The sequence below is a fragment of the Arachis ipaensis genome, chromosome B04 (genome assembly GCF_000816755.2).
Source record: "Arachis ipaensis cultivar K30076 chromosome B04, Araip1.1, whole genome shotgun sequence".
Classification (NCBI taxonomy): domain Eukaryota; kingdom Viridiplantae; phylum Streptophyta; class Magnoliopsida; order Fabales; family Fabaceae; genus Arachis; species Arachis ipaensis.
Genome location: NC_029788.2, coordinates 8,779,380 through 8,806,559, shown reverse-complemented (window position 1 = coordinate 8,806,559; position 27,180 = coordinate 8,779,380). Strand labels below are relative to the sequence as shown.

The 27,180-nt window shown below is 31.5% G+C and overlaps 4 protein-coding genes, 2 long non-coding RNA genes and 2 pseudogenes across 8 annotated transcripts; 4 read left to right on the top strand and 4 right to left on the bottom strand.

Moving 5' to 3' along the window:
- On the top strand, positions 146 to 2,491 carry LOC107638782 (cinnamoyl-CoA reductase 2). The gene is made up of 2 exons (XM_016342171.2): positions 146 to 1,156; positions 2,176 to 2,491. The coding sequence occupies exons 1-2, from the start codon at positions 312 to 314 to the stop codon at positions 2,336 to 2,338; spliced, it is 1,008 nt and encodes a 335-aa protein (XP_016197657.1). The 5' UTR covers positions 146 to 311; the 3' UTR covers positions 2,339 to 2,491.
- LOC107635979 lies at positions 3,503 to 6,009 on the top strand (annotated as a pseudogene).
- LOC107635978 lies at positions 5,453 to 6,097 on the top strand. The gene is made up of 3 exons (XM_016339525.1): positions 5,453 to 5,623; positions 5,701 to 5,844; positions 6,074 to 6,097. Exons 1-3 carry the CDS (start codon positions 5,453 to 5,455, stop codon positions 6,095 to 6,097), a joined length of 339 nt encoding a protein of 112 aa, XP_016195011.1.
- Positions 6,464 to 9,553, bottom strand: LOC107638784. The gene is made up of 3 exons (XR_001619859.2): positions 8,024 to 9,553; positions 7,020 to 7,325; positions 6,464 to 6,832 (listed from the first exon to the last, which is right to left on the bottom strand). It is a non-coding gene; the product is annotated as an uncharacterized LOC107638784 (long non-coding RNA).
- On the bottom strand, positions 12,176 to 14,214 carry LOC107638783. Of its 2 annotated transcripts, none has more exons than XR_001619857.2 (4): positions 13,983 to 14,212; positions 13,861 to 13,902; positions 13,063 to 13,173; positions 12,176 to 12,341 (listed from the first exon to the last, which is right to left on the bottom strand). It is a non-coding gene; the product is annotated as an uncharacterized LOC107638783 (long non-coding RNA). The 2 variants fall into 2 exon arrangements; XR_001619858.2 differs by lacking the exon at positions 12,176 to 12,341 and adding an exon at positions 12,789 to 12,812 and having other exon boundaries at positions 13,983 to 14,214.
- On the bottom strand, positions 14,539 to 17,153 carry LOC107635977 (heparanase-like protein 2). Its single transcript, XM_016339524.2, has 9 exons — positions 16,917 to 17,153; positions 16,760 to 16,796; positions 16,404 to 16,584; positions 16,146 to 16,300; positions 15,808 to 16,041; positions 15,528 to 15,717; positions 15,311 to 15,436; positions 15,130 to 15,229; positions 14,539 to 15,027 (listed from the first exon to the last, which is right to left on the bottom strand). The coding sequence occupies exons 1-9, from the start codon at positions 17,136 to 17,138 to the stop codon at positions 14,665 to 14,667; spliced, it is 1,608 nt and encodes a 535-aa protein (XP_016195010.1). The 5' UTR covers positions 17,139 to 17,153; the 3' UTR covers positions 14,539 to 14,664.
- Positions 22,852 to 25,566, top strand: LOC107638781. Of its 2 annotated transcripts, none has more exons than XM_021120677.1 (2): positions 22,852 to 24,296; positions 25,444 to 25,566. In XM_021120677.1, exon 1 carries the CDS (start codon positions 22,946 to 22,948, stop codon positions 24,293 to 24,295), a length of 1,350 nt encoding a protein of 449 aa, XP_020976336.1. In that variant the 5' UTR covers positions 22,852 to 22,945; the 3' UTR covers position 24,296; positions 25,444 to 25,566. The 2 variants fall into 2 exon arrangements, with proteins under 2 accessions (XP_020976336.1, XP_016197656.1); XM_016342170.2 differs by having other exon boundaries at positions 25,429 to 25,545.
- LOC107637565 lies at positions 25,418 to 27,176 on the bottom strand (annotated as a pseudogene).

Sequence of the window (27,180 nt, the reverse complement as noted above, 5' to 3'; positions counted from 1 at the left end):
TACTTTTTTATAAAATTTAAAAAAAATAACTAAAAAAAATCTTTTCTTAAAAACTTACTCAAACAAACCTTTAATTCTAACCCAATAATTGGCTGCTACCTCTGATCCTGTATTATTTAAAAAACAATTAATAAGAGTTAGAAAAACCCGCGCAAGCTTAGTGGCATCAGATCATCCTTCACTTCAACACTTCCAACCACATCAGTTCCCACTTCAGTCTTGAGTCTTCAGCAGTAGCACTTCTTCACTTGAAACTACAAATTGCAAAACGACATCCAAATCCACTCAACAAGAACCACTTCCAAAACGACATGTCGTCTCACCAAACCACCACTGACTCCGAGCTCGTCTGCGTCACCGGTGCAAACGGCTTCATCGGTTCCTGGCTAGTCCACACCCTCCTCCACCACCACCCACGCTACACCGTCCACGCCACCGTCTTCCCCGGCTCCGATTACTCCCACCTCCTCACCCTCCACCCTGATGCCCATTCCCGCATCAAAATCTTCCCCGCCGACATCCTCGACGCCGCCTCCATATCCGCCGCAATCTCCGGCTGCTCCGGCGTCTTCCACGTCGCCTCCCCCTGCACTCTCGACGACCCCGCAGACCCGGAGAATTCCCTCCTCAGGCCTGCCGTCCAAGGAACCCTAAACGTCCTCGAGGCCGCGAAGCGAACAAATGCGCGGCGCGTTGTCCTCACGTCCTCAATATCCGCCATGGTTCCGAACCCTAATTGGCCTCCAAACAAACCTTTCGACGAGGATTCCTGGACGGACGTTGAATTCTGCAAGAAGAGGGGGAAGTGGTACCCAGTGTCGAAGACAGCGGCGGAGAAGGCGGCGTGGGAGTTCATGGAAAAGAACGGCGGCGCTGACGTGGTGGCAGTGCTTCCGTCGACGTGTCTTGGGGAACTGCTGCAGAAGGAGCTGAATGCAAGCTCGGCGGTCCTGCAGAGGCTGATGACGGGGTCGAGGGACACGCAGGAGCATTACTGGTTGGGTGCAGTGCACGTGAGGGACGTTGCTAGGGCTCAGGTTTTGATCTATGAGACTCCTTCTGCTGCTGCTAGATACTTGTGTACCAATGGTATCTACCAGTTCTCTAGCTTTGCAAAGATTCTCTCTGAGTTGTACCCTGATTTTCCTATCTACAGGTTTGTTTCTTAATTCTCATTATTCTCTTATGTTCTGCAGTTTTTGTTCATATTACTATTTATAAAATGCATCCAAGTTTAGACTTTTTAGTGGTAGATGATCTAATACTGTATCATGAACTATGGCTCTCAAAGGCGCTTAAACTGTTTGGTAGAAGTATGTCTATGTCCATGTAGTAATGTGGCACTAGTCTATGAACTGCTAGTTATGTATCAACAATAAAAACAACAATAAAGCCTTAGCCAACTAGGTGGCGATGGCTAACGAATTTGGTCCATGTCATGAAAATTCGATAAAGTTTTTATTTTGGCTATCAAGGGCCTAACACAACCCTCTTCCTTTATCCGAGCTTGGGACTGGCTATGTAGCTAGGCAGAGTTAACTGCTAGTAATGTATGAAGTGTAGATTTTAGATGGTGGGGCTATGCTTCTCGGTTCATGGTATATGGACTAAAAGAGTTTAAAACCTTTTGCTTTTTGTTTTGTTAATTCTGCTTTTTAAACTGTGCAACTCCTTTCTGTTTTGCTATTGTGATTCACCATGTTTTTTCCCCTCACATGTTTTTTCCTTTTGGATTCCTTCAGTAGTTAGTTTCACTTCCCTTGTACATAGTTTCATGTCCCTTGAAGGAAGTATTTCAGTTATCTTTCCTTGAATCCTTGTGCTTGAGTTTTAAAATATTGAAGCATGGCTCTTCGATCCAACCTTTTACTCCAATCTTCCTGTTATAAGTAGAATATAGGGTAAAAGCTTGGTTTATGTTTGCATATATTGTGTAGGAATAGTGAGGTGTCTGGTGATATTATTGACACATTCAAATGCTTTTTCTTTATTAGTTATGACTATGAAAGCAATGTTATGATTTCAACAATTAGAGGGGCAGGTAGCTTGTTATGTCACATTATCTCACTTTGGTTTTCATCCTATTCATCTTCGATGCAAATTCTGTTTTTGTGTTTGTAGTCTGCTAAATTATACATAGAATTCTAGTTCTCTGAAAAAAAGGGCCAAATGCAGGTTCCCTGAAGAAACTCAACCTGGCTTGACACCATATAAAGATGCAGCAAAGAGACTAATAGATTTGGGTTTTGTGTTCACCCCAGTTGAAGATGCTGTGCGAGAAGCAGTGGAGAGCCTCATAGCTAAAGGTTTCTTGCAGGGAATACCCTCACAAAATTAGTATTATTATTTATATTTAATTTAGATTTTACCTAAAGATGAAATAATAGCCATTGCTTTATTTATTATGACAGAAGTTAAAACTTGGAAGAAATAATGATTGTATATATTCTAACATTGCCTAATAGATTAATCTTAATTTACTTTTTTGACACTTGTTATCAAAACAAGCTTGCATTATTGATGGGGAACAGAAGGGATTGGTAATATAACATGTATCTTGGTTGATTTTATCCAAGCTATGTCCATTATTGATGCTTATTCGGGTGCTTTAGATGTAATGGTATCATCTTGGTGTCAAGTGTGGATATTGTTAAAAGATGGAGGGATGAAAAGGTACTGTCCTAGGAGTTCTGATTTGAGTTTACAAGCTCCAGAACATGTGTTGAAGGCTTTTAATTAGTGGCCTAATTTATAATGGAAAAGATGGTGGGGGTGTGTATGAAGATATTACTGTCACTACTACAGTTCTTGAATTGGCTAAATGGTGGAAAGAGGATCAGTGCGTGTCATGGGAGAACAGATTGACCTTCAATAAGTTTGTGAGAAATAGCTGGGTTAATGTGATAAGATCCAAATTTCAGTTTATGATAAACTCGTCAAATTTCTCGTGGAACTCAATTACTGTTAACAAATATAGACTTGTTATTTAATTAGGGGTTGACGTGAAAATCCAACAAGAAAGGTGCATTGGTAGATGAGATCCGTATATAATGCTAAAATAACAAGAAAGTCAATAACCCAATTCTCAGAGAATTTTATTTGTAAAACAAGGACAACTAACGAGGTACTTAAATTATTATTACGATCACTCTTTGTTGACCCGTCCATATCGGCCTATGTATGTTATTTCACAAATATTTTGCTAAATAAACTAATAAACATATGCCAAACATGATTGATACATTTGGAATGAAACTATCTTATTGTATATCTATTAAAATACAATTAAATCAAGAGAAAATTTAGGAGATCATTACTTTTATCAAAATCTGGCCAACATTTAGCCGACAAAAGAAAAATAAGTAATTCTTTACTATTAGATGAAATCTCACACCATTAAAAACTCTATTGATGGCTATAAATCATAAAATTTGTTGGCCCGTAGCGCTCATCTTAAATCAATTCTCATTAACATACAATAATTTATTGGCCAATAAAAAACCAATATATATTTGTGAAGCATCATTAGTTCCATGTTGATAATTTTATTTTTGTCTTTGCAATTCTTCCCCATCGTTTCTAAGCCTTTTGAGGGAAGAAAGAAATGAGAATTGAAGCTCAAGAGCAAGCAGAGTATTCAAAAAAGCTTCAAGGTTATGATTATCAACATGGACATAGTTATAGTCACACCTTAAAACACAAGTTGAATCCCCTTGTGCTAGTAATAGTCACAAACCTTGTCACCATATACATTGTTACTGGCTCATTTAGCTCTTTGTATCATCATCCTCCTCATCATAATAATAACTTTAACTCAATCTTGCAAGAACTCAACACCACAAAATCTCAACTTGCTGCTAGCCATTCACTTTTGTCTGACCTTCATCATAGGCTCAACTCAACTAACCTTCTTGTCCAAGCATTGCTCATTGATCTTACAATGCGCCAAGAAGACAAGCAATATTCTAGAAACAACAATGGTGAAAGTTCTTCAAATGAAGAGCTTAATCTTGCACTTGCCTCTCAAACTCCCTTCCGGATACTCACAATGGATAGGATCAGATGAGATTCATTCTCCAATTGGTGCGGTGTGTTTGAGGTTCCAAGATGAGTTGAACCAATACATGTCATATGACATAGGAGGTGAATGCCTTGCAGATGAGGTGTTTGCACAAATGCTTGTGTCAAAAGGGTGTGAGCCACTCCCAAAAAGAAGGTGCCATCCCAAGTCTCCAAAAGGTTTTGTTGAGCCATATCAAGATTTGCAAGATACTCTTCGGAAAATTCCACCCGATAGCAACATTGTTTGGGATCCTTATACTTGTAAGAGCCACAAGTGCCTCATTGAGAGGAAGAACAATAAAAGGAACTGTAAAGATTGCTTTGATCTGCAAGGAAGGGAAAAGGGTAGGTGGATCTTTGATGATGGTGGACTTGATTTTGGGATAGACCGAGTTCTTGGAACAAAAAGATCCGGCAGCACAATCAGTATGGGACTTGACATTGGTGGCGGAACAGGGACATTTGCTGCAAGGATGAAAGAAAGGAATGTGACAATCATCACAAGCACACTGGATTTGGACGGTCCATTCAGCCACTTCATTGCATCAAGGGGATTGATTCCAATTCATCTCAGCATCAGAGGCTTCCGTTCTTTGAGAACACACTTGATATTGTTCATGCCATGGAATTCATAGGGAATTGGTTGCCAGAGACTATGCTTGAGTTTTTGCTATATGATGTGTATAAGATGTTGAGGCCTGGGGGAATTTTCTGGCTTGAACATTTCTTCTGCTTTGGATCACAGGTTAATAGAACTTATTTGCTAATGTTTGATAGAGTTGGGTTCAACAGACTTAGATGGCACGCTGGTAGGAAGATTGATCATGATGGGATTCAGAAGAATGAATGGTACATTTCAGCATTGTTGGAAAAACCAGTGATTTAAAGTATGCATGAGAATATAATGCTTAACATAAATTAGTAGACAAAGATTTCTGTGACAATTATCTTGTGAATTAGTGAAAGTTTATGTTAATATCTTTCAGCATTTGAGCATACTTTCTCGTAGGATTTTAAACAAATCAACTACCATTTGTAAAAACTTATTGGAATGCAAAAGAGTAAAGTGTTGTTTTTATCCCCAACGTTTTGGGTAAGTCCTATAATTGTCCCTAACGTTTCATTCGTCCTATTTTTGTCCCCAATGTTCCAAAATTGATGCAATGTTACCCCACCGTTAATTCCACTCACGGAACATTAACGGAGATGCCTACGTAGACCCCTTTGTCCACTCTGGCAAACTTTGTCCCTGGTGACCGTTACTGAAAATTTGGGAAAAAAAATTGAAAATTTAATTTAAAAGGATGTTGAAACCCTAATTTCATCGTGCGCCTCCTGTAGCTTCTCCTTCTCACCATCGCCGTCTCTGTTGAAGTTGATTGCTGAGTCCATGGCTTCCCAGGGTTCCCAGGCACCGAGTAATAGCTTTGCTTCAGGTCGAAATAGCAGCCAAGGTCGTCGACGGAGAACAACTTGTTACTGTGGGGAGAGGCTAGTGCTTGCGACGTCGTCAACGGCAGAAAATCCGGGACGGAGGTTTTGGGGCTGTGTTAATTATGGGGTAAGTAGAAAACTTTGCATCTGGGTATGGCTGTTATTTGGTTTTCTGATTGGGATTTTCTTTTGGGTTTTGCCTAGATTGGAGAAGAGTGTGGGTACTTTGTGTGGGCAGAGTCGGAGCAAGAGCCACAAGTTCCTCGATTGAAAAGAAGAATCATATGCTTGAAGGGTAAAGTGATAACAGTTGAGAGGATGTTGAGAATGGCAGTAGCAGTTGGTCTGGTTGGATGGACATGTGCTATAATTTTGCTGTGTGAAAATTTTTCATCAACAAGAAATGGGAGGTTCTTTTTGCAATAAGGCTGTAGAACATAGTGGCTAGTGTAATGTGTTGGCAATGTGTTGTCTGTAATTTGGTGTGTAATGTAACCTGTTGATTGAACGAAGTTGAATGAAAATTAGTTGTTATCCACTTTAATGTGTTCAGTTTACATTCTCATGGTACAAATAGGGAGGTAACTATCAGCAGAAATGATTAAATGAAACAGTGAAATAGAGCAAACATAAAGCATTAAAATCAATCATATGGCATAGATAGGCAATAGTCAGCAACTTAAGATACATACATTCCTAAGTAGATGTCTTAGAACTGGAAATATAAGTGAACATAGATGCTAAACAGTTTTTTCATAGTAGCAGTTACAAAAACAAATTGAAAATACTGAAATCGAGAACCATAGTTCTTAGGCTGATACAAAAGGCAAAATACAAAAGTTGTAACAAATGAAACAAAGTCATTCCACTTTCTTCCATGCTCTTGGTGGTGTCCTGGCCATGAACCTGAGCTGAGACTGGGTGACCCTCTTCACTGGGCTTGGCAGTACCCTTGGAGTAGCAGGAGCAGTAAGTTGCCCAGGTTGCACAACTTCTCCCACCTCACTTGTCTTGTGCACAACATACACCTCAACCATGTCATCCTTTACCCCAATTCTTGCCATATCCATTGCATCTTTGTCGGTTTTAAGCATGGTCAATCCGTCCTCTAACCCAGCATTCGCAGCTTTATACCACATCGCAGCAATATCCTTCTTCAAATACCCCTGTCTACTCACTATTTCATACACCTCAATCAAACTCCATTCATCCTCATCACAGTAGTCTACAATGGACGTCTCCCCACCCAAATACCTAACAGTACCTCCTTGAAGCCGAAACATCCCCTGGTGATAAATTTTAACACTAAAATGACTCATCTCTTCCGCTTCTGTTCCTATTACACAAACCATAAAACAACGGTAATCAATGTGCAGAAACACAGGTTCAAAAGACTCTACTTACATCAACAACCCCAAACCCTAAGAGCAATAACATTGCAATCTCAGAAACCCTATGCATTAACATTTTTACTTGCATGAACTATTCTGGCCAAACGAATTTCAAACATACATTGCACATACCTTTTCGCTCTGTGCCGTTTCGAAGTTTTCAGAACCACCAAGACGAGGCAAAGCTCTCGTGTGTAGGTAGCACCCAACCACCAACTCGCTTCAATCCGTCTTCTTCCTTTCTACTCGACCGCGAAGAACAGAGGAGCAATAATCAATAGGGTTCAGGAGGTGTGGGTGGAATGTGAAGTGTTTTGTTTCCCTTAAACTGCAAGCGTTTCGTATGGTCAAAGAAAACATTACGCGCGAAGTGAACCCCCAGTCAATACACACGTTTGGGGTTACTAACGTCTCGCGTCCACGTAGGCATCTCCGTTACTGTTCCGTGAGTGGAATTAACGGTGGGGTAACATTGAATCAATTTAGGAACGTTGGGGACAAAAATATGACGAATTAAACGTTAGGAACAATTTTAGGATTTACCTCAAACGTTGGGGACAAAAACAACACTTTACTCGAATGCAAAATATCCAATGGGGTGGGATTCACCATATGAAAAGAAATAAGAATATTTCACAATGATCTAATAAATTCGTATGAAAGGAAAAACAAATTCGATACTGGATCGCAACTCATTTTTTGAAGATCACTTAGAAGATTGTCATTCATTATGCTCTTCTGTGTCTAGGAATTCACATTCTCTATCAAGTTGGCTTAGCAGAAGTTATCAAAAGCATACTAAGAACATCATAAAAGAATTAATATTTAAACTATAGCATTTCTAACACTTTGAACATTGCCAGCCCCATAATGGAGGAGAACATAAAAATCCAAAATGGTAACAAATAATAAATACACATAAAAATATTGAAAATTAATTAAAATAGAATAGGGAACTTATGAAAGGTCCACCTGGTTAATATAAAAGGCACCAATAAAAAAACAAAATAGATTCCCTAAACAATGATCAAGATAAAAAGCTTTTAACATAAAGGCAAAACGCAAAGTTCAAAATAACATATAAAATCAATGTCCAAAACAAATAAAACTTTTGGATAAATATACAAATTACTCACTTGTCTCTAAAAACTTCTTGAACATCTCAACTTTAGCTTCCAGAACACTACCCTCTTGGATTTCACTATCTCTCGCAAGTCCTCTAATTACAAAAATATGAAAACTCCCTGCAAAATTACCAAGCACCATAATAGATTATCACTTTAAATATTAAAAAGAAAAGCATATACAAAAGTGATGCATATAATATTCACGACCTCATAGTGGTTGAATTCAATATAAGGGCTCAATTTATTTTATTTTTGAAAAAAAAAAACATACGCAAGCATTTTCTAATCTCTCCCATTTGTTGGTGTTAGCACTTGAAAGTAAGTCCAGAATGATATGCATGTAACACATTTTTCTGCCATTTGTCTGGGGAAGTATTTAATGAATATGCATTGAACCAAACTCTCCATCGAAGCTTATTACTGAAATATAAATTTAAACTTACATTTTTTTTATTAGAGCAAAACACAAAATAAATTAGAATTTAGTCTTAGTTTGTTAACTCAAAACAAAAGATATATTCGAACTTCATAATAAAGAGCACAGGATAAATATATTTTAGTGTAGGATCCAGTTAATTAAAACCCAACTGATCAATTAAGAATTGCTAGCTGTGATGATGGGGCATATTCAAAACAAAATGGATATAACATCCAAATGTTTTTATCCTTTCTTTTCTCTATGTCATATAATTTTAAAAAATTTTGAAACTCAAATCAAATTGTTTTGAGTTCATAGAGTAGTTTATAAATACACATGTAATTTCTCAAATCTCTATTGAAAATAAAAAAATTTGACACTCAAAAAATTTGTAATCCACAGCATTAATCCATATAATATAAACATAGTTAATAGCATTAATGATGTAACATCAGAAACAATCCAAGATGAACAGCTTTAACAAAAACATTTTACCTGAAAGTATGCACAAAATAGAGCCTTCTTTGTTTTTTTTTTCTCTCTTTAATTTTTTCTTATAGAAGCAAAAGAGAGGGACAAAGCTCTTAGTTACCATTTACCAGTATTCGAAAGTATGCTCAAAGTAACTCAGTTCGCACTGCTTTTGAAGGGTAAGCCTCCCTTAAACCAAAGACATGCACAACCCCACGACTCATGTTCACATTTCAGCAAAAAATTCTCTTACAGAATTATTTTTTGCATAACTTGATGATCTTCATTAATCCAAAATTATCTCTTACAGAATTTTCAAAAACAAATCCTTTTTATTCCAGCTAATAAATAAAGAACTCAAAACATCTTTTGAAAAAATTTATATTGGCATATGTGAAGTGTTAGTGATGAGAGGATTGACATACCAAAAGAAGAATTTCTAACAATGTGATGGTGGGTGCAAATCCATAAAGCTGTGTTATTTTAGTCTTGGATCCAATTAGTTAAAATGAAATGGATATAACATACTAATGTTTATTCTTTCTTCTCTATAATATCGGTTCAACTAGGTATCCTTTAAATATGGTACAATTTTTAGCCTTTTATTACAGTAATTCAAAAAAAATAAAACTAATACATCTAAAAATTATAAATAGATTTAGTGTCTTTAAGAATTAAATTTATATTTAAAATTCAAATTAAATCAAACTAACATTTAAAATTTAAATCTTAAATTTCTGTTTTAAATTTAATATATTTAATATAATAATATTTTATAATTTAAATACACATCTAAAATTTAAATTACTCAAAATTTAAAATTTAACTTTTAAAATTCTAAAGGTTTTTTACTTTTTAGAATGGATTAACTCTGACTGGTGCAAGGAAATTATGATTAAGTTCTATTTAGTAGTGTCTTAATGATCGAAAGATATTATTTTTGTTGCATAGCTTTCATAGTCAATTAGCTTGCTGGGTTGGTTGCATGGACTGGTTACACTGAAATTAAAAGAAATACATCTATTTGTTAGGATGAGAATAAAGATAAGAACTTGTACAAGTAATTAGCGTGAATTATTACGATTAAGGATGTGTACTTAATTAGTTTGAGTAAAGAAGCAAAAAGTAATCTAGAGTTTATAAGAGAAGATGTAGTTGGTATAGTCATAAAAAATTGTGTTTTTATTTTTCAATTATAACACATCTACACTACAACAATATAGATTATTTTTTAGGGTTATAATGTGTAAAAGAAAATTAAAATTTGCCAAAAAAATAAATTTTGACACTATTTTAACTATGAAAATATGTTAATAAAAGTTTTGTTAAAAATAGTATTTTTAATATATAAGTGATTGTGAAAAAAATTTAAATCTTATTTTGATAAATATTGACTGTCAAAAATAATTTGTTAGAAAATTTTGAGAACATATTTTCTGTGATACTTATTAATTGTTAAAAATACTATTTATTTTGACACTTATTGACTATAAAATATTCTCAACAAAAAATTTTAACAAAGAATGAGATGAGATCTTGAAACTAAAGAATAACTTGAGATTTTGAAAATAAAGAATGAGTAGTATAATCCTAAACTGAGAGCAGTGTGATGTCAAAATTAACAGAGCCAAAGAAGAAGAAAAATAGTGGAGTAAATTGAAAACAAATGAGTGTCAAAATTGATGAGTAATTTTCTACGGCCAAATTATTCATAAAAAAAATAGAAAATTTGACATTTATGATATTTGTCAAAAATATATATTAATTTTGACATTTAATTATGGTGTTAAAAAATAAAATGTTAAAATAACTCTATTTTCTTGTAGTGCTAATAGTATGATATTATATACAAAATATTCTTAAAATACATCTAAAATGATAAAAATATAGTTTTTAGATATAAACGTTTTCAAAATTACATCTATTTGTTGGGATGAGAATAAAGATAAGAACTTGTACAAGTAATTAGCGTAGATTATTACGATTCAGGACGTGTACTTAATTAGTTTGAGTAAAGAAGCAAAAAGTAATCTAGAGTTTATAAGAGAAAATGTAGTTGGTATAGTCATAAAAAATTATGTTTTTATTTTTCAATTATAACACATCTAATAGTATGATATTATATACAAAATATTCTTAAAACACATCTAAAATGATAAAAATCTAGTTTTTAGATATAAACGTTTTCAAAATTATTAAATTCTAGTTTTTAAATAAAAACGTACATAATACAATTAATCTTTTGATTTTTGATTCAATAAAATGCATCTAATATTTATTATTTAAATTATTGGTTGGATTTTTTCGTTACTTTTCAATGATAACGCATCTAATAGTATGATATTATATACAAAATATTTTAAAACACATCTAAAATCGTAAAAATCTATGATGTGTTATAATCCAAAAATAACAACACAATTTTAAATTAATTGTTGATTATAATAATTTTGAAAACTAATAAGTATCGAAAAAAATTCAACTAATAATTTAAATAATAAATATTATATTCATTTGATCGAATAAAAAATCAAAAGATTAATTGTATTATTAATGTTTAAATTTAAATATTTAAAGTTAGCCTGATTTTGGATGTGTTTTAAAAATATTTTGAATAAAATATCATACTATCATATGTGTTATAATTGATAAATAACAACAGAATTTTTATGATCATATTAACTACATCTTCTTTCTTAAACTCTAGATTTTTTTTGCTTCTTTGCTCAAATTACTTACGTAGAAAGTACTTTATTTGCAACAACTTTATTAATAAAATTAAATAAGATCAACTTTGTTCCAATTAAATCAGCAGAGTATTTTTATGTTTAAATTAAAATATAATTAAAAATATTGAACATGATATTTCTTAACAAATTACATAAATACATGTGTGAAAAATAATAATACCTTTCACCAATGCAAAATGAGAGAGTGCTTCAGCTGGAAGGTAGTGATAGTCTTCACCAATGAAGACGAGATGGAGAATTCAGCTAGCAGCGTCCTTTTTGGTTTGGGATTCACTAAAATGTGTGAATGTCCCATAGAATAAGAAATTTAAAAAACTGTATCTGTATCTGTTACGTGAAGTTACGAAAGTAAAGCAAAGTCACCGTAACCACCAATGAAGTGGGTGGATTTTAAAATTTAAATTTAAATTAAAATCTAATTATAGATATGTATCTACAAAATAGGAACATGCTACACTAAAAAAATAATTAAATATTATTTAAATTTGATTAAAGGCTGATTAAAGGCTGATTAATATTGTAAACCACCAAAAGCTTATCTGTGTGCTCCTCTCTTTTGTCGCATATTCCACCATTGCCGACATCCCCCAATCTTCTCTTCAAGTGCGGCACACCATTCTGCCACTACACTCTTCCAGAGATGCCATTGAGCCACTGCCCTGTCTGGTGCTTCTGGCTCCCTTGTAAGCTATCCAACAACAAAAAGAATAAATAAACAACTATCAAATGCACAAATTAAATTTTATCCATAATCCAATATCATTTTATTAGAGGACAGATCAGAAATTCTCAATGTTAATAGTACTTTATCTATAGTCAACGATATGATTTTTAAAAGAGGAATCTCAAAACATGATTTTAGATGAATAGTTTGAGAAAATGTATGAACTTTAGAAGTGAATACTACCATATGTGCTTTTGGTCAAGAAAGTCATTATCACTATTACAAAACTGAAAACACATATATCTCAGTATCTATAGAGTGTAGACTTGATAAAAATCAGGTCAATGGAGAATAAAGGAAAAAAAAAAAAAAACAAAGGTCGAGCTGTTTGAGGTTTTTTCTTTCTTAACTTCATGTTATAATCTCTTTTTAATATATATTTTTTGAAGTCACAAACTTACAGGAAGAACAGAAATTGCATCAAAGTTTAACGTCCTCATATTAACCAAAATGCAAAAAATGTTAAATAACTTTTTTGGTTCTCGTATAATTCATATATAGTTCATGTAGTTTATCATATTTATTCAGATTTTGCTACAAAAACAATTAAAGAAGACTAATTCTAATCCAACAATTAATTTCTTTATATTAAATATTAAGGTGGTGACATGGATGCTATATTTAAATAAACCCTAAAGCATTCAACATTTAAAAGTTAAGGACAAAGTTCTCACAAACATGTTACCTCCATCATCCTAGTCTGAATAACTGAAACCATCATTGGGTGAACTGGAAGAAACACTGCAGAGGCAGTTAATAACTTTGAGTTCTCCTTTTTAAGGACCCTCAACAAACACTACAGAACAATTATGGAAAATTTAAAATACATGGAGAACATACATAGATTGCATCAACATTCTCAAAAAACAAAGCTTTTTTACTCTGATTCAATCACAGTTTCAAGGAATACAACAATTTTCACTATCTATACGACAGTTCAAAGCCTTACACAGTAATATTAGATGAAAGACTCATATCCAAGAGATTGAAAACGAATATCACAGCAAACAGTCCTTAAAAACAGGTCAACAATTATACTGCTGGTTCTTTGGCTTTTGATTGCAGTTTATAGTAAAAGAAAGCAATTAATTATTTTTTCTGTTGAGGCTAATGTATTAAAAGGAATTATATATTTACATGTAAAAGTATATATGTATAGATATTTAAATTGCATCCACAACCTAATCAGCAATATAAAGCTACATTGAATAAGTGGCTGAAGAACAATCACAATGATAATACAGTTTAATAATCAAATTTCAATATTTTTTTTTGAATACTCAGACGTACTCTCTCCCTAGGTTTTTCTCTAATGATGTTTATGAATATTCTTTACAATTTCCAATTTTCAGTTTATTAAAACCCGAGTCACAGACTCACAGGCCAAATATTTCCAATTTCTCAACCAAATGCATCTCAACGCAGAAAAAGCAAAAGGAATAGCAATTCAATGCAGTGAAAGTGAGAGAGAGTGATGGCTTACAGTAACTCACAATTTGCACCCAATTTGCACGGGATTATGTTCCTGCACCCAATTTGCAAACCCAATTTATCATATAACAGCTCATTAACTTTCGATTAAGAAAAACACTTGTGATGGCTTACTAGTAAATTTTCAAACCCAATTTATCATATACTCCCATCAGTTGTGCACACCGGATATTCAAACGGAGTAAATGAAAGCCTGAATTGTTAAAAGGGGGTGCGATGAACATCCTATCCTTGCTGTGCTGCTTCTTCCCCACTCTGCCGCCTCTGAAATCACCGTGAAAGCTCTGTTCGCCGAGATTTTTTCTTATTAAATTTTTTTAATCTTTTTTCTTTTTTGCAGAGGAAAAAAATATTTAATTATAATGAAAAAGTTAAAAATTTAAAATAGCTAAGAAAGATAATTTTATAATTGATAACTTAGTTAACCTAGTTAAAGAAGTTAATTCTGTTACTAATATACCAGATTTTTGTTCTTAAGCAATATTAAAAAGTTATCATGAATATTTCAAATTTTATTCAATTGTGAATTTAAATTATTATACATGAATATATAGTGTCAGTTAATTAGTTAGTTTTTAATCATATAAATAATATGGGTATCCTTGATATCATCAATAATAAAAAAGATATAAGTATAAAGTATATAATTAATTAAAAATAAAATAAATTAAAAAAAATTTAATCATAAACTATTCCCAGCAAAGTACATATATATGCATATGCTTTATAAGTCTTAATAACTCTATCTAAGTTTTATAAGAAAAATAAAAAAGAAACAATAGAGAACTCTAGTAATCTATTTTGTAGGAGGTGCACATGCAGGTGCATTGAAATTATTAATTTGCACAAAGACTATTGAATGAGGTGCAACTTTGATTGGAGAAGAAGAAGAAGCATCAACAATCTTTGGTTTAAGCTCTGGAATTTCCTTTGACTTGGTGAGTTCCAATGGAGTTCCATTTAAAAGCACAACATCACTTTGAATGTTTCCATCTTTAGGTGTCAAGTGGTACTCTTCCCTTTTCAATGAATCCATCAAATTCACTGCGTTTATTCCTTCTGATGCCAACTCCTCCGGATAAAGATTCATGTCATTCACAAGGGACACATCGAAAGAAGTCGAATTCTCCATATTTATTAGTAGTAATGTAATTCCGCTCTGAGACAATAATTAGATCGACAATATGTTTTAACTTTTAAAAAGTTATCTTAAAATTAAAAAAAAAACTTTTAAAATGTATAAATCAAATTACTAACTTACCCCTTGTTTAGAACAATGAGCATATGTACGTAGATATGGTGAACTATCATGAGAAATAGAAAGCACATTGGTTCCCATAAGCCGATGCCACAAGAGTGCTCTGTTTAAAAAAAATAAAATTATTAAAAATAACATTTAATTTAACTACTTATATGAATATGAATAAATATATGTGACATACCCATAATAATCTGGATTAGGAATGAATGATGTTGTATTTAGCAAAGCATAGTGTCCTCCAATCAAAGCTTGTCTACAATAAACTTTGTGGTTGAAGGTTGATGTCATACCCAATTGGTCCAAATACCTATAGTTATTATTAATTTAAAAAATTATTAAAAAAATATATACAAAAAATTAGAGAGCTGAAATTCAATTTAAAAAAAAAAAAAACTTACCAAAAGCCATTAACAAAAGTATGTGATACATCTTTGCCTCCACTATTATAAGCTCCACCAGATTCTCCAACCCATGCTCCAGCCCATGGTGTGAATTCCTTCACCGCCGTTGAAACATCCTTAAAAGTTTGTGCAATTTTGCTCAAGAAATATGGGTCTTGAACCTTGCTAATAAGATCCTTATCAACACCTATATAACATAATTTTATAATACAATTATATTCTTAGAATGAAACAAATTAATCAAGCAACAAAAAACATTCGGAATTATTATACATACCAGCACCAAGGTTATAAATGTGATGTGTAACTCCATCAATGACACCAGGTCCAACATGTTGCAAGAAGCTATCAAACCATTCTTTACCATAAAATCCAGCTGGACCCAATACCTTTGGTCTTGTTGTGGCATTTGAGTATAATGAGTTAACTATGTGCCTTAGTTTTGTGATGTCTTTTGCATATTGAACACTATCTATTCTTGCTGATACTCCTTCAGAGCATAGCTCGTTTCCTATATCATTAATTAGCACAAAATGTTAAATTTATAAAAAATTATAGATAAAAATTAAATTAGTTAATTATAAAAATTAAAAGGGTTTTAATTTAATTTGGTACCGAATTCATATGAATCTATATTGTATCCTTTTGAGACAGTGTACTTCATGAGGCTTATGGCATTGTTTGGATTCCAATCTCCTTTCCAGTTTAATTGGTCTTCTTTGGAATTTTTCTTGCCAATAAGTGCGTTTAAGCCAAATGTAAATTTGACACTGCAAAATTTAAAGTAAATAAGATAAGATAAGATTGATTGTTTTAGAAGTAATTATAATAATATTGAGAAATTAAAATAATATATATTTATTAATTAATTACCCAGTTTTGTTGAAAAAGTGATTCACTTCATCCCATCTCTTTCTGGGAAGGCATCCAACACTGAATCCAAACAAGCCGTTATCTTTCTTTCTCATAGTTGGGCAGTGCTTTTGCTTCCCAAATTGGTAAATAATTTGATCTTGTAGTGAACCTCCTAATCTAATCCTCAGAGGATTGAATGCTGCAACAATTTTGAAAGCAACTAAATTAGATGAACCTTTGAATGATAGATAATAATATGAAATACTCCAGTTTTTTAAAATACAGTGATCGTTCAATATTTTCTATTATATTATTTTTCACATAATAGTATATATTAATTAAAGTAATTTGACTTTAAAGAAAATATGGGTTACCTTTGATTGCATTTGAGAGTATTGTGTTATTCAAATTCTGAAAAAAAAAAGTTGCAAAAACAATAATTAATTATCATTATGAAATTAAAAAATGCATACAATATTCTGAATGGTAATATACGACAATAATATCAAACAAAAGAAATAAATAAAATACCAAGTTGAGAATCCCAGCTTTTCCCCATGGACATTGGTTATAGTCACATTTATTAGATGGCCACCAATCCAATGTTGCACATATGAAATTCTCATCAGTTGTAGCAATGTTTGTGACCCCTTTCACTTTAAGCTTCACATCTTCTGATGAAGAAAAAGAAGGACAAAATAATACTAAGAGACCCAAAAAGAGAGCTACTTTCACACACTGATTCACACCCATTGTAGAACAAAAATAGAAGAGAATATACTATGAATAATTTCTATTGATGTTTATTATATGATTTATATCATCGGTATTACTACTATTTATAGAGTTAATAGTACGGCTAACTATAACTACTTTTAAGTGAATAGATATTTTTAAATTTAAAGATATGTTTATCTTATATATTTTGTGGAAGTTAAATTTAATTTTTTTTTTGTCTGAGTTTTTTTATTATTTTAAATACTCGTTTTTTAAATTTAAGTTGAATTTAACATATCTTAAATTTAAAATCTAAAATATTATAATTTTATAAATTATTTATCTAATACATATATAATGTTTAAATGTAAATCTTTATTATAATAATGTATTAAAATTATTAAAACTAAATTTATATTAATAATTATTATTAATAATAGAATTAGGAGTAATATTGTAAATACATCAAAAGTAACATTTTTCTTCTTGTTTTCATGCTTCTAATTGATGGAAAAAATTTTTTGTAGGATCCACACCAAAATTTTCTTTTCTTTCTATTTTTTTTGGTATCCAAACAAAGGAAAATAAAATTTTTCACTTATTTTCTTTTCACCACTTTTCTTTCCTCTTATTTTCCCTAAAACCAAACATAGTGTAATAGATTTGGGTTTTGTGTTCACCCCAGTTGAAGATGCTGTGCGAGAAGCAGTGGAGAGCCTCACAGCTAAAGGTTTCTTGCAGAGAATACCCTCACAAAATTAGTATTACTATTTACATTTAATTTAGATTTTACCTAAAGATGAAGTAATAGCCATTGCTTTATTTATTATGACAGAAGTAAAAACTTGGAAGAAATAATGATTGTATATATTCTAACATTGTCTAATAGATTAATCTTAATTTACTTTTTTGACACTTGTTATCAAAACAAGCTTGCATTATTGATGGGGAACAGAAGGGATTGGTAATATAAAACATGTATCTTGGTTGATTTTATCCAAGCTATGTCCATTATTGATGCTTATTCGGGTGCTTTAGATGTAATGGTATCATCTTGGTGTCAAGTGTGGATATTGTTAAAAGATGGAGGGATGAAAAGGTACTGTCCTAGGAGTTCTGATTTGAGTTTACAAGCTCCAGAACATGTGTTGGAAGGCTTTTAATTAGTGGCCTAATTTATAATTGAAAAGATGGTGGGGGTGTGTATGAAGATATTACTGTCACTACTACAGTTCTTGAATTGGCTAAATGGTGGGGTGGAAAGAGGATCAATGCGTGTCATGGGAGAACAGATTCACCTTCAATAAGTTTGTAACTCATAAAAGATGGATTCCAACTGTAGGCTTTAATTGTACAGGATTTCCATTTTATCATAAACCTCTGAAGAATCTAGATGGCTTAGTTCTTCCTTTATGATGAAAAATGTTGGTTACTATGGCTTCATATGATTGAAATTTAATGATGCATTAAAATGATACTATTTAGCTTTATTTCCCACAAAATCAAACTGATGAAATATCACAGTTGAGCTTTTAAAATTAGAATACCATGATGTATTTAACCACTTTTTAATTTGAATATGGAAGCAAAAGTGGTGTTGGACTTGGATATGGGGAATACAGGTGCTTCACAGCTATGTGGTGTCAGTGGAACAGAACTCGGATCATTCGTGTTCTCCATTTCATAACAAAATTGACAACAACAAACAATTCAGAGGGTCCGTTTTCTAGCTTCCGAAATTCATATTGCCCAACCACAAGTCGGACCATGCGATTTCTTAAGCAAAATTTTAAAATCAAACAACTCGCATGGTTGGATTTGTGTATTCCAAGTTTTTTCAATTTTTTAACACCTTTCGATTTGTGTACTCTGAAATTTTTTTAACTTTTTAACACAAATCTGACCGATTTGTCCGATTTGTGTACTCCCAAAGTTTTAAAAAACACAACAAATTATCATGTTAAAGTATATTCCTCATTTTGCTTCCATATTAAAATTTTTTAGCCGTATTTAACTCTCTTGTTTTGATAAAATTAAAATAATACTTTTTTCCTTGAATTTGTGAGAAATAGTTGGGTTAATGTGCATAAGATACAAATTTCAGTTTATGATAAACTCGTCAAATTTCTTGTGGAACTCAATTATTGTTAGGAGGCCACTCAGATAAAGACGCTTAAAATGTCTTTTTTTAAAGATGTTTTCATGTTGTATTTTAATTAGTTTCTGTATAATTTATTCGGTGTTCTTCATCATATATTATTAAATTCCTCAAAAGATTTTCTTTCCAAAAATAATAAAAAAATATTTAATTTGGACTAAAATAAAAAAGGTAATAGATTAACTATTAAATTTTTTTTAAAAGATTATATACATAAAAAAATATATCACATTCATCAAAATATATATATATATATATATATATATATATAACAAGCTCAAACCTCTTAAAATTTTTATTAAAAAAAATAATTAATTTATATTCGTACAATATATAAAATAATTACTATATTATTATTATAATATTATAGATTAAGATTCACTAATTTAAATTTTCTTTTTATTTTTAATATAAGTATTAGAAATAAATAAAATTTTTATAACTAAATGTAGTGTAACAAAATATATATAATATTAATTAGTTCTTAAAAATTTTAAAAAAATAGTTTCTCATTTTAGTAAAATAACTATTTATTAAAGTAGACAAATTAATTATTTTTTTCTCATATACGGTTTTTTTAAGACATAAAAGCAATTAATTAGGACATTGGTTAAGATAATTAAAGTCACTATTTCATTAAATTTTTAATTTAAAGAAAAATCCTAGTTAATTTTGGTATAGAAATTTCGAATTTGAAAAAAATGATAAAAATTATGTTAAATTTTGATTTATTTGATTCTCATTTAAATTAATCATTACATAAGTTAAAGTTCTGTTTTGAAGTTATATTCGAGCTTTAATCTGATTTTTAAAGTTTCAATTTACTTAGTTTTATTTTTTAACTTAGGTATCCGTGACTCATATTAGGGTTTTAAGTGTTTAGTTGAAAATACAAAAATAAGGTAAAAAAAATTTCAATTGTCACATCAAATAGTCGCTAGAATGTATAATGTAGCAGTCGTTAGTCCATCTCAGCATGTCGTTAACGATTTTGTGAGACAGTGACAAAATAAGATTAAGAACCAATGTGAGTCATAACTATTAAGTTGGGAGACTAAATTGAGTAAATCGAAATTTTTGAAATTAGATTGAAACATAGTTGTTAGAACCGAACCAGTGATCGAACCGATCAAGCTACTAGTTCACTGGTTTATTGGTTCAACCGATAAATTACTGGTTGAACCGATAAAATCGGTCTCACGTAAATATAAAATAGTTAAAAACTTAAAATTAAAATTTGAAATACATATCTTCACTAACATTTTATGAAGAATCAAGTCTCAACTTCTAAAAATAACTAATATAAAAAAATCATAAAATTTTAATATTACAATAGTATCTTATTTTGACACAATAAAAAAATAATTAATTCACAAAGCCTATCATCTAACTATAATATCAGTAGATTTTAACACTAACATCAAAACAAATAACCTTAATCACAATACTACCAATAAAATAGATCAAGTAAATTAATAAATTTTTAGTGAAATTTATATTTATATTAATAATGGTATATAATTAAAATATAATTAATTTTAAAAATAGAAAAAACAAAAATTAAATTAAATTAGATATTTATGTATACTATATAATTAGTATTTGTCAAATATAGTACTTAGAAGTGTAATGGCTAAGTGGCAAGTAGAGGTTGTTTTTGCTCCAAGGTTCTTAGTTTGAGATCTTGTGGGGACATTTTAAAAATTTTTTCAGGCTAACCAGTTCGGTTAGACCGGTTTACACCGGTTCATATTGATTTTATTCCTTAAATGGTCCAAAGAGTAAACCGAACTGGACTAGGGTCCGGTTCACTAGTTTTCCGGTCGAACCAGCCGATTCAGTTCGGTTTTTACAACTATAGATTGAAATACGAACATAATTTCAGAGACCAATAAGTATTATCTCTTTGTTGACAATTAAGTTGTTTTAATGGTAATTAAGATCTAATAATGGTTTATAATAAAAGAAGCATTCTTTTGCAACAATGAACCTATAGTAGTAGTTAGGGGTGTTCATAGATTAGATCATATCCATATAAATCCACAGTATTTATCCGTACCTGATATGTAATTTGAGGATATGATCTGATCTGTAAGATGATCGGATTGGATCGAATCGGATCCACACTCTAATCAGATAGAAGTAAATATGTTTAAAAAAGTAAACAAAAAAATTATTGACTTTTTTTATAAAAATAAAATTTTTTATATATTTTATATTTTATGGATATATTTGATATCTGATCCAAACATAAAAAGTGCGAATATCGAATTTGATCTAATGAATTTAGTGCAGATTGGATCGAAATTTCAGCCATATCCCATCTATAAACACCCCTAGCAATAATAACTAAAAAATTATAATGATTATATTTTTAACTAAGAGGAAGTGCAAAAAAAAAAAAGCAATAAATACAAGAACATTTAATCAAATATTAAAAAAAATAAAAGGGCCTAAACCCGCCGGGTCGGCCCGCGTAACCCGCCAAAAAAGGCGGCTGGGCTGGAAAATTAGGACCGCCAAATAGCAAAAGTCCGCCTAACCCGCACCGCTTAAACCGCCGGTTTTGGCGGGCTTTGGCGGGGCGGGGCGGGCTTCCCCGCTGGGCTTAGTATTTTTTTTTTTATCAAGGGGTATTTTTACAATTTTTTTTGCCAAAACCTAACTTTCCCCAACCCAACTTACAAGAGAATGAAGATGAAAATTGAGTGTTTTGGATTATGTTTATTTTGTTTTAGAGACTATTTATAATTATGTTTTGGATTATGTTTAGTTTGCTTTGGGAACAATATTTATAATTATGTTTTGGATGAAAACTTGGTTTATAATTATATTTATTAGATATTTATAATTACAAAGACTTTAATGTTTGTGAATATAAAAATTATAATTTATTTATACTTTTAGAAATTATAATAGTTAAAAAATGAATGTGATATATTTTTTTATGTAAATAATTTTTTTAAAAAAATATAATAATTAATCTATTACCTTTTTTGTTTTAGTCCAAATTAAATGTTTTTTATTGTTTTTGGAAAGAAAATCTTTTGAGAAATTTAATAACATGTGATGAGGAACATCGAATAAATTATACAGAAACCAATTAAAACACAACATAAAAACATCTTTAAAAAAAGATGTTTTAGGCATGTTTATCTAAGTGACCTCCTTATTGTTAACATATATAGACTTGTTATTTAATTAGGGGTTGATGTGAAAATCCAACAAAACATGATCATTAATTTATAAATATAAAAGGTGCATTGGTGGATGAGATCCGTATATAATGCTAAAATAACAAGAAAGTCAATAACCCAATTCTCAAAGAATTTTACTTGTAAAATACAGACAACTAACGAGGTACTTAAATTATTATTATGATCACTCTTTGTTGACCCGTCCATATCGGCCTATGTATGTTACTTCACAAATATTTTGCTAAATAAACTAATAAACATGTGCCAAACATGATTGATTTGGAAAGAAACCATCTTATCGTATATTTATTAAAATACAATTAAATCAATTCTCATTAAAGTACAATAATTTATCATTAAATGAAATTTCGGGTTAGAGGATACTGTAAAAAACCAATAAAAAGCATCATTAGTTCCATGTTGATAATTTTATTTTTGTCTTTGCAATTCTTCCCCATCGTTTCTAAGCGTTTTGAGGGAAGAAAGAAATGGGAATTGAAGCTCAAGAGGAAGCAGAGTATTCAAAAAAGCTTCAAGGTTATGATTATCAACATGGACATAGTTATAGTCACACCCTAAAACACAAGTTGAATCCCCTTGTGCTAGTAATAGTCACAAACCTTGTCACCATATACATTGTTACTGGCCCATTTAGCTCTTTGTATCATCATCCTCCTCATCATAATAATAACTTTAACTCAATCTTGCAAGAACTCAACACCACAAAATCTCAACTTGCTGCTAGCCATTCACTTTTGTCTGAGCTTCACCATAGGCTCAACTCAACTAACCTTCTTGTCCAAGCATTGCTCATTGATCTTACAACGCGCCAACAAGACAAGCAATATTCTAGAAACAACGATGGCGAAAGGTCTTCGAATGAAGAGCTTAATCTTGCACTTGCCTCTTACAAGCTCCCTTTCGGATACTCGCAATGGATAGGATCAGATGAGATTCATTCTCCGATTGGTGCGGTGTGTTTGAGGTTCCAAGATGAGTTGAACCAATACATGTCATATGACATAGGAGGGGAATGCCTTGCAGATGAGGTGTTTGCACAAATGCTTGTGTCAAAAGGGTGTGAGCCACTCCCTAAAAGAAGGTGCCATCCCAAGTCTCCAAAAGGTTTTGTTGAGCCAAATCAAGATTTGCAAGATACCCTTTGGAAAATTCCACCAGATAGCAACATTGTTTGGGATCCTTATACTTGTAAGAGCCACAAGTGCCTCATTGAGAGGAAGAACAATAAAGGGTACTGTAAAGATTGCTTTGATCTGCAAGGAAGGGAAAAGGGTAGGTGGATCTTTGATGATGGTGGACTTGATTTTGGGATAGACCGAGTTCTTGGGACGAAAAGATCCAGCAGCACAATCAGTATGGGACTTGACATTGGTGGCGGAACAGGGACATTTGCTGCAAGGATGAAAGAAAGGAATGTGACAATCATCACAAGCACACTGGATTTGGACGGTCCATTCAGCCACTTCATTGCATCAAGGGGATTGATTCCAATTCATCTCAGCATATCTCATAGGCTTCCATTCTTTGAGAACACACTCGATATTGTTCATTCCATGGAATTCATAGGGAATTGGTTGCCAGAGACTATGCTTGAGTTTTTGCTATATGATGTGTATAGGGTGTTGAGGCCTGGGGGAATTTTCTGGCTTGAACATTTCTTCTGCTTTGGATCACAGGTTAATGGAACTTATTTGCCAATGTTTGATAGAGTTGGGTTCAACAGACTTAGATGGCACGCTGGTAGGAAGATTGATCATGATGGGATTCAGAAGAATGAATGGTACATTTCAGCATTGTTGGAAAAACCAGTGATTTAAGGTATGCATGAGAATATAATGCTCAAGATAAATTAGTAGACAAAGATTTCTGTGACAATTATCTTGTGAATTAGTGAAAGTTTATGTTAATATCTTTCTTGTAGTCCAAAGACTCTTAATTTCTTCTCTTAATATGCACAGTTTCTTCTTTTTGGTAAACACGAGTTTATGATTTTTGGCAACAGGTCAAATTACTATAACTATAGTAAATAACTAAATATACAACTATTATATTAAAAATTTAAATCTTAGATTTTCTAATAAAAAAAATTAGTAATTTTGTTGTGTAGTTAAACCTATTTTTTAATTATATTTAATACTATTGTACATAGTTTGAAACAACAAATCTTTAGGTCCAACAAGTGGATAGCACAATCATATATATGGAACTAATACTTATTTCTTGAGAAGGGTAATTTTATACTAATTCAATGAGGAAATCAGCAAATTGCTATAGTATAAATATCCAATTATTCAGTGGCTTGAAAATGAAGTAAACTTTTATTAAAATTTGCATCCAAGGAGATTTTTTCTTATTAAATTTTTTTATTCTTTTTTCTCTTTTTTTTTTGTATAGGAAAAAAATATTTAATTATAATGAAAAAGTTAAAAACTTAAAATAGCTAAGGAAGATAATTCAATAATTGATAACTTAGTTAACTTAGCTGAGGAAGTTAATTCTATTACTAATATACCAGGTTTTTATTATAAAGCAATATTAAAAAGTTATCATAAATATTTCAAATTTTATTCAAATTGTGAATTTAAATTGTTATACATGAATATATAGTGTCAGTTAATTAGTTAGTTTTTAATCATATAAATAATATGCGTATCCTTTTTTTTATTATCGAAGATATGGAGACTCGAACCCGTAACCTCTTAATTGAGTATGGGGAGACTATGTCATTTGAGCTATTGCTTCTTGGCAATAATATGCGTATCCTTGAAGTCATCAATAATAAAAAAGATAATTAATTGAAAATAAAAGAAATTAAAGAAATTTAATCATAAACTATTCCCAGCAAAGTACATATATATGCATATGCTCTATAAGTCTTAATAACTCTATATAAGTTCTATAAGAAACATAAAAAAGAAACAATAGAGAACCCTAGTAATCTATTTTGTAGGAGGTGCACATGCAGGTGCATTGAAATTATTGATTTGCACAAAGACTATTGAATGAGGTGCAACTTTGATTGGAGAAGAAGAAGAAGCATCAACAATCTTTGGTTTAAGCTCTGGAATTTCCTTTGACTTGGTAAGTTCCAATGGAGTTCCATTCAAAAGCACAACATCACTTTGAATGTTTCCATCTTTAGGTGTCAAGTGGTACTCTTCCCTTTTCAATGAATCCATCAAATTCACTGTGTTTATTCCTTCTGATGCTAACTCCTCCGGATAAAGATTCATGTCATTCACAAGGGACACATCGAAAGATGTCGAATTCTCCATGTTTATTAGTAGTAATGTGATTCCGCTCTGAGACAATAATTAGATCGACAATATGTTATAACTTTTAAAAAGTTATCTTAAAATTAAAAAAAAACTTTTAAAATGTATAAATCAAATTACTAGCTTACCCCTTGTTTAGAACAATGAGCATATGTACGCAGATATGGTGAACTATCATGAGAAATAGAAAGCACATTGGTTCCCATAAGCCGATGCCACAAAAGTGCTCTATTTAAAGAAAATAAAATTGTTATTCATTCAAAAATGACATTTAATTTAACTACTTATATGAATATGAATAAATATATGTGACATACCCATAATAATCTGGATTAGGAATGAATGATGTTGTATTTAGCAAAGCATAGTTTCCTCCAATCAAAGCTTGTCTACAATAAACTTTGTGGTTGAAGGTTGATGTCATACCCAATTGGTCCAAATACCTATAGTTATTATTAATTAAAAAAATTATTACCACTGTTATAAGCTCCACCAGATTCTCCAACCCATGCTCCAGCCCATGGTGTGAATTCCTTCACCGCCGTTGAAACATCCTTAAAAGTTTGTGCAATTTTGCTCAAGAAATATGGGTCTTGAACCTTGCTAATAAGATCCCTATCAACACCTATATAACATAATTTTATAATACAATTATATTCTTAGAATTAAAAAAATTAATCAAGCAACAAAAAAGACTAAAAGATTTAGATATAAAAGTGGAATGAGTAATATACTTTAACATTATAATTTTTGGTATTTTTTAAAACTATGGTAGGTATACAAATTAGATTTATGTACTCCAAATTAGATTTGTGTAAATTTTTTTAATTTTTTAAACACAAATTGGAGGGTCCAATTTTTATTCCTAAATCAGACAGTCCGATTTTTGTATCTCTTAAAAATCTGCTGGTCCGATTTCTACTCCCTAAATTAAATCATCCCACATTTTAAAAAATACCACTGCAGATCATAATCATTATTAATCCAATATTAAAAAAAATGTGACAAAAAAAACATTCTGAATTATTATACATACCAGCACCAAGGTTATAAATGTGATGTGTAACTCCATCAATGACACCAGGTCCAACATGTTGCAAGAAGCTATCAAACCATTCTTTACCATAAAATCCAGCTGGACCCATCACCTTTGGTCTTGTTGTGGCATTTGAGTATAATGAGTTAACTATGTGCCTTAGTTTTGTGATGTCTTTTGCATATTGAACACTATCTATTCTTGCTGATACTCCTTCAGAGCATAGCTCGTTTCCTATATCATTAATTAGCACAAAATGTTAAATTTATAAAAAATTATAGATAAAAATTAAATTAGTTAATTATAAAAATTAAAAGGGTTTTAATTTAATTTGGTACCGAATTCATATGAATCTATATTGTATCCTTTTGAGACAGTGTACTTCATGAGG